This window comes from Coturnix japonica, chromosome 10, assembly GCF_001577835.2.
Source record: "Coturnix japonica isolate 7356 chromosome 10, Coturnix japonica 2.1, whole genome shotgun sequence".
Lineage (NCBI taxonomy): Eukaryota > Metazoa > Chordata > Aves > Galliformes > Phasianidae > Coturnix > Coturnix japonica.
Window position 1 is genome coordinate 15,226,031 of NC_029525.1, and position 14,825 is coordinate 15,240,855.

A 14,825-nucleotide genomic window follows, 5' to 3' on the forward strand; every position below is an offset into this window, starting at 1 on the left:
TAGGGTAAATGCCTACTGTAATTTGAATAAAATAAAAATAGTAAGCATATAATTTGCACAGAAAAAGCTGCGCTCCCTCCCAGACACGACAGCTCCTTGTGGCCCTCCCTTGTCCCACCCAGTCCAATGGATCCCACTCCCAACATGACGGGTATGTCAGCACTGCACAGCCCTGTGTGATGAGCAGTCTTTGCTTCCCAAGGACGGTGAGAAATCATTTTTTCTGTGGATGACCTTTTTTAAGTCACATCTGTCCACCTCGGCCAGTTTTTAATTAAAGCTCAAAACTCATCTTCCACGTTTTAATTACAATTCCCTTTTCTGTCCAAATAGAAAAGGAATGCAAATGGGAAGCAATCTACCGCACAATATCTCCTATTCTGCCTCTTAAAAACGTGACAATTGAGGATGTGAACAAACATCTTTGTCAGTTGTTTACGTAGAGGTAGCAAGATGACAAATGCTCTTTATTGGCAGGAAAAAAAGACAACAAAGAAGAGACGCACCGCCCATAAGGGCCATGTTATAAATCAAGGTGTGCAACAGCTGGCAGTCAAAAAAAACCCAGCTAGAGAACACAGGGAACGGGCTGAGAGCTCCTTGTTCAAGGCAGGAAAACCACCAACACATTGGTGCACACAGCTGCAGCGCTGAGCCCCACATCCCAATTCTCTGGCCCTCGTACAACGTGATGCACTGCAGACAAAGTTAAACACAAAGTCACTGATATCAGCAGTGAGTTCATACCTGCCCTGCTCTGATGCACAGTGACAGACATGGAGGCCCAGGAGGTGCAGCCCCAGCAGCTCACAAAGCCTATCTCCAGCCGTGGCATTTTTAACTTCCTGGGTTATTTTTAAATATTAGAGAGATGAAAGAATCAAGAGCAGAGATTGCATCTGTTGCCATCACAATTTAACCACAGTCCATGTATTTATACAGTGGAATCTCCAAAATAACACTGCATCTGTTAAGATGACAGTGTTTTTCCATGGGCACTGGGCTGCATTACAGGGGAGTTACTCTGAAGCAGTGGCTTTTGAAGTGCTGATTGCGATCCACCCCAAATTCCTCTTGTAATCTTCTCCAAACCTGTTGAATTGTGAAGCTGTTGTTTCTCAGACCGGCTGGGGAACAACAACAAAACCCAAGGCAGCTCTTCAGCAGGCAGCGCAGCCTCACAGTGAATGCAATGTTTGCTTAAACAGTGGACTACTAAAAGAGAAGCACAGGATAGAAACCACGTGAAAACAGATGTCCACCCCACACGTATTTCTGCTGAAGTCCAGAACCACTGCCTGAACACACACTGCACCGAGGTGCATTTCCCTCCTCCTCACTCCTGCTGCAACATCAGTGAGAGTCTGAGTGCAGAACCAGCCTACTCCAACCAGACAGAAATCCCAGGATCTTATTAGTGCACACCAGAACCAAAACAAAAAGCAGAACCTTCTGTCACTACCAGCCTCCAGAGCCACGGTGCCAAACAAGCCAAGGCTCAAGCTCAGAACAGCAGCAGTGCTTTTCTTACAGCCTATCCCCACCACTGTGCAGTGACACCTGCACACACACCCTGCACCGTGGCTGCAGCCACTGGCTGAGCTTCAAGGGAGCACCAACACAGCCTGCACAAACAACACCTCTGTATCCCAGGTAGGTGAGGAGCAGGGCCTGCACACCTGTGGACTTTGGGCATCCTCCTCCAAGTTCTACTGGTTTGCCACGAATCTTCCCCTAGTGTCCAAAGGAGCACAAGCACATGCATGAACAGCAATGGATGTGCATCCCACAGCTCACCTGGAAGTGCCACACGTGCATCTGCAGACAAAATGCACACAAAGCCACCTGAGGCAGCCTGGCAATAACAGCCCATAACTCTGTATGTATTTTGGGGTGCATAGCACATCCCCAGTGCTGTACATGAAGTTTGAATACAGCAGTAACAATCAAATTGTACATCGCGACCCATACACGTAAACTACAAACAGTGGCAAGGAACAGAGGGGACAGGCAGCACAAGAAAATCATTTCCAAATGATCCTAACTCTAATGCTACAGCCCAAGCATTCCCCTGCGAGCAGCAAATAACGAGGAAACCACTCCAGTGAGATCCAGGAATAAAGCCCTGCTGCAGCCCAAGCCAATTCCCTGAGAAGTTTGCTTCCAGGAGCAGCTGTCACCAGGCACCAGTCCAAACCCCGTACCTGAATAAGGCTGGAGATGCCCATTAGTCCCTGTCAGACCGTCCCCCTCTAGAAAAGCCTGTTTTTTGATGGCCACTCCATCACACAGAAAGCAGCAAGATCCCCACGTAGATTATGGCAGTAAAGTGTAAACACCGAGCTGCTTGTCCATGAAATAAGCACACCAGCACCACATCAGTTTGTTCAGAGAAGACATTTTCACATCCAAGACATCTGAGACCCTCTTTCCCCACCAAAAACCTTCCCAAACACAGCAGTGCAGCTCTTATCAAGATTCCCTGTGTGTCCAAACCTGGAAGCCTTCTCAGGCTGACTGCAATGCTCCAAACCACAGCAGTTACACACACAAGAGACTTCAGAAAGTGCATTATCCCAGCTCTGCTCTATACGTGCTCCATCCTCCCATCAAGCCGTCTATTTTCAACCTGTCAGGTAAGCTCCAGACTCCAACGAGAGCTGCAGGGCTGTTGCTGTTTGCCCATCACAATCACACACTGCTCAGCCCATGGGGGAAAGGGCAGCAGCAGGAGGAGCCCACCTGCAAAGGAGAAAGTGCTTCCACCTGAGCTCAGCTCACACCAAGTCAACAGCGCTATCTTTACAGCGTAATGGCCCCAATAACAGCCTGCAGATAACACTCTCCTGACCGGTCACACACGCTGTGCTGACAGCACAGCCAGCTCCTCACACCACTGGACTGCAGAAGCTCAGCACACCCCTATTTAATGTATCACTGCAGCAAAGCAGATACATGGACAGTTCACCGATTTCCTGCTTAAGAAGCCTCTTGTCTTTAGCAACAATTTTAATGTGAATCATTCCTCCATATTATTATTAAAATGATTTTGTGCAGCTTTAAGAGCCAACAGTTGTTGTTCCAAAGTGCATCTCAGCACATGCAGAGAACAACCCCACAACTTCACTGGGGTCAGATCTCACCTCGCTAGGGAAGTCCACGCACTCAGTTACCTCAAAGACCTCCGTGGCACCATTGGAACTCACACAGGCTTCTTTCTGCTCCTGCCCACTAAGCAAGGAGCAAAGCATCGGGACTTGCACAACTCTGGGTATATTGTCAGTACAGAAAGCGGTTCTGCATTAAAGCTTACAAACCAGCTGCAAACGGAACTGTAAGTTACAGCAACAACATTGCATCTCACACTTGATTTTCAACAAATTTTGAGCTATTTCATTTTAAAAATCAACAGCAACACTCCCATACACTGACAGCGAAGGAGTAATCGGTGCCTTGAGAGAAATCCTGAAGGAACTGCTCATATTTGGCACTTGCAGAGTTTGGAGAGGAAAGCTTTCCCTGATAATCGCCAGTTAAACCTTCACAACCCACTGCCATGCCAACAGCAGCTCTGCAGGAATGCATCCCCTTCATTAATGAATAAGCCAAACTGTTTGCAAGTTCCTGTAGCAGAACAACCCCTGTGCAAAGGACAGAGCCTGGTTTGGGGTTTGGGGAACCGGTGCTGCAGAGTGTGAGCACAAGGAGGTACGAGCACGGTACGCAGCTCATTGCTCGGCTGTCCTCAAACGTGGTCTCAGACAGTTCTGGACACAACAAAGATAAATATAGCACTACAGAAACCAGCCCAGATTGTACCTGTCATGACTTGGCTACGAGGAAGAACCAGGCTGGCCAACAACCACAGCGTGTCTCCGGCGACTGCTGTGTGCCGAGTCCTGCCTTAGTGCAATATGAACATTCCGAAGCCATTCTTTTTAAAGCAGCTTCCATAAATCATAAAAACTAATCCAACTATCCTACACAAAGAAGCTGTCTATACAATTTACAATGATAGAAAAATTACACACGTCAAATATACCCAAATACTAAAACAGTATTTCTGCCTTTCAAACACATCATTGCACTCCCAGCAGTGGCACGTTCCACTTCCATCTCAGCCCCAAAACCTTCAAGTCACGTATTTGTCAGAAGAAACTGAACAAAACTATTAGTACCAACCTGCAGCATCTGGAGTTATGAGATTACAGAGACCATTACTTGTACCTCAGCCTTCTGACGCTCACCAACACGTACCATAGTCATCAGGAACAAACTGCAGCTGATCCATCATCCCATGTGCACAAACATGCATGCACACATGATCCCCAACAAGACAGCTTCATGCTAGAGCTCAAGAACTGACACAAGTTCACGGTGTGAAGATTAAAGAACACTTGATGCAAGCTATCACTGCTGCCCAGTTATCACCTATTAAGAAGAGGGAAAACCATTCATTTCACTGTAGTCTCTCTGCCTTCTGCCATACTGAGCCACTCTGCTGCCCGCAGCCCCTCACTGCTCCCTCCCTTCAAACACAGGGGGGTATTTCTCCCAAACACCGGCTCAGCCTTGAATCTCCTCATTACCACCTTCCATCCACACCCATTCCTCAGCTTTCTCACATTCTCGACGCATTTTGCCCAACATTGGCCAAGTCATTTCCTAACCCCTCTGGTTTCTGACTCACACAGGCCTTTGCTCCAGTACAGAGCACACACAACCTGAGCCCAGCTCTCCCTCCTACAGCCGCAGTGACCGCTGCCGCCCAGCAGCTTTCCACCCCCACTGCTCCACACCCGGCTGCTCCTCCACCGCCAGCATTCCCTGCTTGCAGCCTCAGCTCCAGGAGCTTCCCAGCTCCATCCAACAACATCCACCGACCAAAAGGCGCACACAGAGGTGCTGATGTGAAGCCAGGTGTGTGTAGCGCTGGCACTGGGAGGGCAGGAGGGCTTTAGTAGGCAGCTTGGGATAGAGATTGAGCATACAACATGAGCTGCTGCTTATTAGCATCAGAAATACAAAGCACAGATCAGTTAGATGAACAAGAGCTCATAGAAAGGTGAGCAGATCCACTCAGTCTGAACTATGATTAATAACCAAATCCATTTATTCTAAATGCTCACCCCATTCCCTCCCAGACACCCCTCCACAAGCACAGACCACACGAGAGCAAAGCTCAAACCCCTCCGTGCTCAAGGCACCAAAGGAAGAAAACACTGAAGTTAAGCTGCATCCCAAAGCCATCCCTGGATGGAAGAGCCCCCAGCAGTGCAGCCCTGCAAACCAAAGGCACTGTGACACAGCACGAGCTCCATCCTCACCAAGGGCCTTGTTACTTTTATGCTGTTCTAACCAAGTCTCAAACTCGTACCATCTTGCAGCATCTCCTCCACCCAGTTGCACACCACTGAGACTACCTGCATTTTTCAGAGCCCTCCGTCTCCAAACCAACAACAGATTTCACATAATTTGGCATCAAAAAGATGGGCTTCCCCCTCCTGTTGCAACTCCTTTGTATTCCTATTTAGGAATGCTGTGCTTGTTTGACCGAAAATGGAAGTGCCTTTTAGCTACGACACAGTATATATGAAAAACAAATAAAAATTCAGATTAATCTTCCTTCCACTGCTGCAGAGAGAGAAGAATATGAAGAGATGCAAAACATCTGCTCTGGAGATCATTTTTCCCCCTAACAGCAAAATTCTTTGGGCAATAAGTGGTGAAAACAAAAGCCATTAAAGTGCAAACTACAAAGGGGATCGATCAGAGCAGGACGAGTTCCTCAGCAAACCACCCCACACGTAAACACGGACATCAGTAGGAGATATTTCATTTGGGAGGTTCTTAATTGGGTCGTTTCAGTTAAATGGCAACGGCAAACGCTTGGCAGGACTGGAAGCAACATCCCAACCCTTTGTGCCCGATCTTATGGCAGGAGTTGGGCCAATGCTTCGGCTTAAAGGCAGCACAGCAGACCCGCAGGGCGCACCGCATCTCCTCGCTCCCTGTTTTCCACGCGGGCTGATCCTGCTTAAGCCCTTCCCTGTAGAAGGGCACGGGGGGTTTTTGTTTTCGAGCCTGCGGATTAACGCTGCCTCTCGGCACAGCTCTGGGCAGCAGGGCTGCAGTTCCCAGCCCGGCCGCCCGCACCAGCCCAACTTGGGCCTCATTTGCAAGGAGTTAATTGGCACTCCTAATGAAACGCGGCGTTACTCAACGCGCGTTACACACTCCGTCTACACGCATCTTGCTCAAACACCGGGCTGTTTTAGCCTCGTCGGCAGCGCATCCAAACAACTTCCCCCTTCAACCCGAATCCACCGCTATCACAGAAGCTCCACATCTCCCCAAAGCTCGCCCCTCCATCCCCACGACAACACGAGGCACACACACACACAGCGCATTAAGCACCAAAACACAGGAAACAACCTCGGCTTTGAGGACGGTGAGAAGAGACGGAGCAGCCCGTAAAACCATCGGGGGCTCCTCGGGAAACCAGAAGCAGCCCATCCTGACCCCCGAGGAGCTCCGTGCATCCAAACACGGCCCGGGCTGCACTCAGTGCCCCCCAACGCGATGCCGACACATCACGGCCCCGCACACAACCCCGCAACCCCCCAACCCCCCCAGCCCCGCAATACTCACTTTCCCCATTTGTCGGCCACAAACACAGCGCGGCGAAGGCGAGCAGCAACCCCCAGAAGACGGCGAGGGACCCTCCTCCAGCGCCAGACTTCATTCCTCTTTTTTTAGTTGGAAAAAATCCCCTTTTCCGGAAAAATTAAAAAAAAAAAAAAAAAAAAAATCCCAAAAAAGAACAACGGAGTCCCCGGCTCGTGTCTTACTGTCCTCTTCTGCCCTACGGATAATAACAACGGCGTAGGGCGACGACCCGCCGCGATCACGGCTCTCCCGGCGGCCAAACAACGGCGGCCCCGTCCCCTCAGCGCCGCTGCCCGGAGCCCTCGGGCCGTGAGCGGGGCCGGCGCTCGGCATCCTCAGCCTCCATTTTCCAGCACCGCACACACACACACACACACACACACACGGAGCTGGGAGGGCTGCGGGGGAGGCGGGGGGGGGGGGGGGGCGGCCCAGACAATCTGATTACAAAACAACAACAGCGGCGCGCCCGGCCCTGAGCGCGGGGACGGGGCTGCCCCGCCGGGTCCCCCCTCCGCCCTCCGAGAGGCGCGGCCGCTCCGCAACGCCGCGGGGATGGGGACGGCTCGATGGCACAGCACGGCACGGTACAGCACGGCACGGTACAGCACAGCACGGTACAGCTCGGTACAGCTCGGTACAGCTCGGCTCCCCCCGACACGCCGCCTCTTCTCGGCGCCGCCTCAAAATCAAAATAACGAGAATTTAAAAAAATAAAAAATAAAAAAAAATCCGAAAACGTCGATGATAAAAATCACACCGCGGGGTCTCGGGGCGGTTCAGCAGCTCAACACCCCGCCGCTTCACCCCGCGGCCCGGCCCCGCGCATCCCTCCGAGCCGCCGAGCCATGGCGGGGGCGGGGGGGGCCGGACGGCAGCGCGGAGCCTCCCGGAGCCGCTCCGTGAATCCTTCTCCTCCTCTCGCTCTTTTTCTCGCTCTTTTTCTCGCTCTTTTTTTCCCCCCCTCCTCTCGGGCTGGGGGTGGGGAGCGCCGGGAGGGGCGCGGGGCGCTGAAGGTCACAGCCCCGCAACGCGCGGAGGGTCCGCGTTCCTCAAAGGGGGGCGGTGAGGGTTGGTGAGGGGGGGGGGGTGTCGCGCCGCCGCCGCTCCTGGCGCTTAAAGCTCCGCTCTCGGCCGCGATCCGTCCGGTTGTTATCCCGGTTATCCCGGTTGTTATCCGCCGCCCTCCTCGTAAACAACCGCCCGACGCTCCGCTTCTCCCTCTGCGGCCGCGCGGGGACGGGGCTCGTGCCCGCCCTGCTGCTGCTGCTGCTGCTGCCTCCGTGCGCGCTCCCGATGCACGCCGCCCCCCCAACCCTGCCCGCTCCCCTCGACCAGGCGGCGGCGGCGGAGAGAGAGCGGGCGGAACGGAAAACACGGAGCGGAACCGAACGGAACGGAACGGAGCGGGGAAGGGAGGGGAGGGGAGGGGAGGGGCCAGGTCGGCTGGGTGGGGAAATGAATGAATGAAACGGGTGGAGTGGAATAAACACAGCGAGAGGGAAGGAAATAAACGGAACGGGAGGAGAAATTAAAATAAAAATAAAATGAAATAAAATGAAATAAACAAAATAAAATAAAATAAAATAATAAAATAAAATAAAATAAATGAAATAAAATAAATAAATAAAATGGAATAAAATAAATGGAAGAACCTGAGCTAGGTGCAGAAAGAAGCACCCAATTCCCATTTTCACACCGCAGTCGCTCACTGGCTGCTCTCAGTCCCTCCATGCACACGGTGGGATGCAGGCCGGGGGCAGGCACAGAGCAGCAGGTTTTCTCCCTAACCCCCATTGCCATCCCTGTGTGTGCAGCCCGCAGTGCTGCCAGGCAGGTGGATGGACACACCCAAGCAGGTTGGACTGGGGGATTCATTAGGGAAGGTTCAAATCTGACATTATTAATGCTCCATCAGTTCCTCCATCTGCTTTTACACCATCCCAAAGGGCTGCATCCTGGCTGCTGGGTGGGCACAGAAGGGGCTGTGAGGATGCATGGAGGTGAACAGCTCTCTTATGGGGATGGGCTGAGAGCTGCACGGGGAGAGAGGGCTCAAGGGGGATCTTACTGCAGCCACCCAGCACATAGAGGGGCTCATAAACTCTGTGTGCGGTCTGATAGCGGCATGGAATGGGGGATGGCACATTGCACTGTTGCTGCATCCAGCTGTGCCCGGTTCTGGCACTGGATGTGGGCAGAACAAGTGTCCCCTCTGTGCACGTTGTGGCATTGATGCGCACACATCGTCATGCGTAACTTACAGATTAATGTGTTGTTGTGTTAAGGCAGAGCCGAAGTGGGAACGGAGTGTCCATCATTCATCACTCTGCTGTCATAAAGAACTTCTATTACTGTCAAAGAGCCGTTCTTTCATTGCTCTGACAAATAGGGCAAGCCATGGACAAGCACGCCGTGCTGGATGCTGTGCAGAGAACAAAAAGTTGTGCTTGCAGTGTCTCAAAAACACCACCCAGAGCTGCTGGAGCGAAGCTTCTTTCTGGAACCTGACAAACTATTTTAAAAGGAATAAAAAACCACCCTAATATAGTGATGATATCAGCACAGGGTTGGATTGATGGTGCTGGTGGTGCTGCATTGCCAGTGTGATGGTAGTTCCTCAGTGGGGATGGTGTGGCTGGATGCTGCCAGGACACCTGCAGCTGACCCACTGCATCTGCATGGTGCCTCCTGCTGCAACCTCAGCAAAATACAGATGGTTTTATAGAACAGTGCAGTGGTGCATCACGATGAAATGTATTTCCTTGTTGTTCCTTGAGGTTGGTGTGAATCGTGAGAGGTGTTTGGTTACTGGGAATCCATGTATGGATATATCCATCTTGTCACAAGCTGAACAGCACTGATTGCAAGTACAGATTGAACGCTGCTCTTTGGATGGAGATGATTAAAATGTTTTGTTGGAATTTCATCAAAAGGGAGTAAATCTGAGTGGATACAAACATCCCCAGCTCAGAAAGGAAATGTTCCATCCATCAGGTTACATGAGGTGGTCAATGTGCTCCTGTAGGTCACAATATCTGCGAGTCCATCTACATACATCAGGAGTGTGTTAGGAGAGCACTTCCCATTGCAGTCATGGCCACCTGCAATCCATGCTGCTGATGTGCTTTGCCAGCTGCTGTCCTTCTCCCAGCACTGGTCACCCCTTCCCACCTCCTGCCATCCCACCGCACACAGCTGGGGCTGTCACTGACCTCTCGCTGTTCTACTGACTGTTTTAAAATGACAGAAATTTGGCTTGATGTGTTGTGCACCCAAACGTGTGCAAAATCTTCCCCTGCTTGCTTTTTGCTCAGCAGCAGAAGTGGCCTTCTCCCAGCTCACCCTGCCTGCATCCCGCTGCTTCCACACTCGTTCCCTCCCTGCTTGCACCAGGTTTCATGCTTCCTTTTCCCACTGATGGTTTACGGTCCTTGAGACAGGCAGATGGACAGAAAGGAACGCCGAGTGCACACACATTTCACCCTGCGGGGCGCGGTGCAGAATGCCACCAGCAGACCTGTGTCCTGTTAGAGCTCCTCTTAAGTGGAGAATGCAGGAAGTGCGGTGGTGGGGATGAAACGACGCGGTTAAATCAGCCGCTGACCCCGGTCTCTCAAAACATGTATCTGCCCAAGGCAAATATCCTCAGCCATATTTTAACTTAAACACCAGCCTCACTGCTGCCTTCTGGGGCCACCACTGGGGAGAAAGAGGCCTCACTATTTTCCCTGCCCCGGTGCTCTCTCTCGGCACAGACCTGGCTAGACTTTATTTTGGCTTCCGCTCCGCTCTCAGGGCAGGCTGACCTCCCCGCCAGATGCCGGCTTGTCACAACCTGTAACACCCGAGCACTTTGTTCATGCTGCCCTTCACCTGCTGCTCAGAGCACGCACCACCTCCCTTTTCCACCTCCCCATTTGTGCAGCCTTTTCCAGACTCCGTTCCAGGTTGAACATCTCCTTGTGCTCTGCCCAGTATGTGCCGTTCACCTGCACGTGGACACACGCGTTGTTCCTTTTCCCCACTAAACATCCATTTACAAACTGAGTGAGTCTGACAAGAAACTCTTCCATGCGATGCAAAATGCTCGTTGCCTATTTATTTCCTTATTCACCACTTTTTGTGCTGATGTGAATTGTACCAAGCACCAGAGATCTCCACAAGATCTGCAAGGGACTGTGGCTTCCCATTTGCACAGGGACAGGAATGGGGACAGGGATGGGGACAAGGATGGGGACAGGGACAGTGTGGCTGCAGTGCCCAAGGTGTCTGTAGAGCCCCTCCACCACCATTTGCTGCTCCAGATCTGCAGCACAGGGCAGGATACGGGTAGATCACACAGCAGAGGTTTCTAATTCTCCTGGCCCTGATACGACTACAGACAGTGGTCCAAAATTGGTCCCTTCTGGAGCAAATAAAAAGTGAAGGGAAGAAAGGACATTGTTTATGGCTTCTTTCCCACACACCTCCCTCCTTCAAACAAGGAGGTATGCCGTTATGTGGACGATTTAGGGGCAGCAGCCGTGCAGGCATAACTCTCAAATTCATGTTTTAATAACAACAATAATAAGCACACAACAGCATTTATAACCCTAGTTACAGGCCTGGGATATCATATCCATAGCAACCGCAGCGAGTGCTGGATGCCATATATTTAGAGTTCCCGTGCACCTGCCTAAAATAGCCACCAATAAATTATGCTGATGTTTGTGCCTTTCTGACAGCATTCTAACAGGCTGCCGGTGTGCTGTGAAACCGCTTTGTGAGGGGAATCTCACTTTGGTACCAAGTGTCTCACAGTGGCCTCCTCTTTTGTGTTTCCCAACGCACAAAGTGAGTCCCATTATCAGCATGGATGGTTGAGCAGGCAGAGCTCAACCATCAAGAGGGGAGTGGGATCAGACTTCCACCATAGGCCTTGCACATCCCACCTGGTGCTCCATTCATTCACTGGAGGGCAGATTCTGCAGCCTCTGTAATGGGAAAGAAGAAAAGTGTGTGCAGTTTGGCCCCAGTTCCTCATCCCTTCTACCTACAGGAGAATTGCAAGGACTGCGGGTGCTGCAGGGGTTCACTTTGTTTTGAACCTCGGGTGTACAGTTGTTGCTTTAAAATTGATTTCAGATTGAACTTGTTTCTCTGTGTACTTGTGTTTGACCCCAAAAGGGATGGGAGCTTTCATTCTAGTTCCACAGAATGTAGAATGGAACCCAAAACAAAGTCAGTATTGGCTTATGTGGGCTGTAATTCTTCACTGGTACCAAATCTTTGATAGAGTCCTATGCAGAATAAAAAGACCTAAGTATTACAGGTGCACTATGCATATAACATATACTTTTAAGTTTTAATTTCTTTGTGTTCCCATTCATTTGATGACATGCAAGCATCAATACACTCCTTCAAGTCTGGTGAAAGACAGGGCTGTGCCTACTGTTATTTGTTGCTGCTGTTTTCCTGAGGCAGTTAAACTATTGTTAGATATTAAGGTAAAATAATATTCATCTCTGAAAGGCTGAACGTACATTTAATAATACTAAAAGTGCTTTAAAGCAGTTGGAACATATTTCCAGATGGTTTGGGAATGTGTAAATATTAGCACATTCTGAGGGCAGGTTTTAAAAGGCCCTTCAAACTGGGTCGGGTGTGACATCAGCTTTCCCCTAACTCACCCTCTGTGCGTTGGTTCATGCGTGGGCACTGCATGCGGAGAAATGGATGCCCTGCAGAGGTTCAGTGGCAGCAGAAGGAATATGGCTCTGAAGACAGAGGAGACAGAGAGAAGGATGTTAATAGCCAGGGGCTTGGGAAAGAAATTTCCAGGCAGCCACTTCCAGGCTGTGCCAAACACGAGAGACTTCAGCTTCCCTGTCAGAGCCACCTCTCCCTGGCGCCGTGCTGCCCTTTCCCTTTGTCCCACTCACTGCCCTCGTTCTTCACACCACATATCAGTGCCCAGAGCGGGCGCACTGCCCACACTGCGAGGCAGGGATGTCCTTCCCAGCACGTTGTTTGGAGACCTGCAGTCCATTCCAAGCCAGGGGTATGGTGGGCTGCTGTGGCCCTGAGAGGGATTTGCACCACAAACATCAACATCAACCATTATCACACCCCAGGTCAGCTCAGAGTGCAGCTTGTGGGTCTAGTGCTGTTTTTTGTTGTCATTAAGAAAATAAAAAGGAATAAAAGTCTCTTTTCTTTCTTTTTTTTAATGAGAGAGCTCTAAGATTACAGCTTTTATTGCAGTCTTAGTTTTCTCTTTTTGTGCCTACAAACAACCTGCAAAGAATACATGTGCTGTGTGACCGGAATGGCTCTGGAACTGAGAAATTACTCAAGAGAAGGACTTTGAATCACAGTTGTTTAAATCCCAGTTAACAGCAGCTCACAGCCCCAACAGAGACAAACTGTCTCCTTCACATAATGCTTTTGTTAACTCCTCTGTATTCAACGCCACGTGGATACATTCAAGCTACTGCCTTTTTCTGGATGGTCTCCCCAAGCTCTGTCTGTTCTTCCATTCCCCTGGAGACCGCCACAGCCAAATCTCAGCCCAAACCAGGAAGAAGGAGCTCAGCAGCTGCTGAGTCCAGCCACCAAATAGCCAGGAGATGAACAACATACCTCCCCCAGCCACCTCAGACCGCTGTTCCTACAGGCTAACAAGTATCCTGGGTAATTCAAACGTTTGTTCCAACACCATGGACAAACCAATCAAAGCATTTTCCCTAATAACTCCCTCCATTTTCTTCTCTCAGAGTGTTTCTAAACCAGAAGTGGTATTCGTGCCAGTGAACTGGGGGAACACTGAGATTTTGTCCCTCAGCATCGTGTGAGCTTCAGTATTTGTGCTGCGAGAGAGGGTTGTCATTTGCCTGGAAGTTCCCATAGTGAATTTATTGGTCTTCTGACGTTCCTGGCGCCAGGTCTGCATTCCCACAAAACAAGCCAGAAGAAACTTTGGAAACAGAACCTTTATAGTATCCACATATTGGGCCATATTCAACTCCAAAGTCAGCAGGTGCAACTGCCATTGATTTCAGTGGGAATTCTGTCTGCTTACGCTGGAGCTGAACTTGGTCCACGATATCTGGGCATCTTTCCCAAAAACTCTCTTCACTGAATACTGGGAATGACAAAGCTTAACAAGCCTCTCTGCTGTCCCTCAGAAAGGAATCCATCTGTCTTTTCAAGAGGCTGCAGGGAAAAAAAATACCTGCTAAGCTTAATGGAGCTGCCTTTGCCATTATACCCCGGAGTGACTGTCTGATACGTTCTCATGGACTCACACCTTCCCCTGTTTAAAGACTGCCTGTCCAAAATCACCTGCTTTTTTTTTTTTTCTTTCTTTATTTTTTTCTTTTCTTTTCCCTGGCATAATTATTTGTTCTGCCATGATTTTTAAACGTCGCCGAAGAAAAAGCTATAATGTAAATAATGTAAGAAAGAATCTTCTTGAAAAGGAAAAGGATTTTGTCTGCAGAACTGCTCTTTCTGCTAAGTCATCTTGCATAGAAAAAAAGCACAGTTGCATTAGACAGCGTTCTCCCAAATTCCTTCAGAGGTGCAGGAAAGCTCTCGGGTGCATTTCTGAGACCCTCATTGTTTAGGATGTGCCAGTGAAGCTCAGTATGTGCTTAAGCGTGCTCTTAAATAAGACACTTTTGAATGGGCTCTTACGTACGTGTATCTTCGTACAAGAGGACTGCATTTAATAGTAACTGTGACATTAAGGGTGGATGGATTTAAATCCTGTTGTAATCTCCAGGCAGCGTGGGCTAAGGCTTGGGATTCCAGTGTGCCACCAGAATGTGGTGAGACCAGATTTTGAGGGAATGTCCATCGCTGTAAGCCAGGATCTTATCAGGAAAGGCTGTTCTCACAAGAGTCTGGCATAGATTCATTTATGTAAATTTGAGAGAAACTGCTGAGTGAGGTACAAGGGTGCCTGGCTACCTCCCCCACCTTCCAGATCCTGGCAGAAATAACTGAGACAGGGCTGCGTCATTACCTGCTCAGGTTGAGTTGTCAGAGTGCACGGATCGTTCAGCCACGCTGTACGAGCTGCCAGACCTGCCTTTGAAAATCCTCTCCCAGGCTTCTAGCTGCTTTGAGCCTGATTGCGCGTGTTTCTGAACGCTGTTTTCTCCTTCTTG

At 50.1% G+C, this 14,825-nt stretch overlaps 1 protein-coding gene across 2 annotated transcripts in view; it reads right to left on the minus strand.

Moving 5' to 3' along the window:
* Window positions 1-7,985, minus strand: part of IGF1R (insulin like growth factor 1 receptor) — a 132,418-nt gene extending 124,433 nt beyond the window's left edge. The window contains exon 1 of one of the 2 annotated variants that reach the window (XM_015873184.2): window positions 6,652-7,985. In XM_015873184.2, the coding sequence (XP_015728670.1) occupies window positions 6,652-6,745 (94 nt within the window). In that variant the 5' untranslated portion in view covers window positions 6,746-7,985. 2 annotated transcript variants of the gene reach the window in all.
* Between the last annotated feature and the right edge of the window lie 6,840 nt (window positions 7,986-14,825).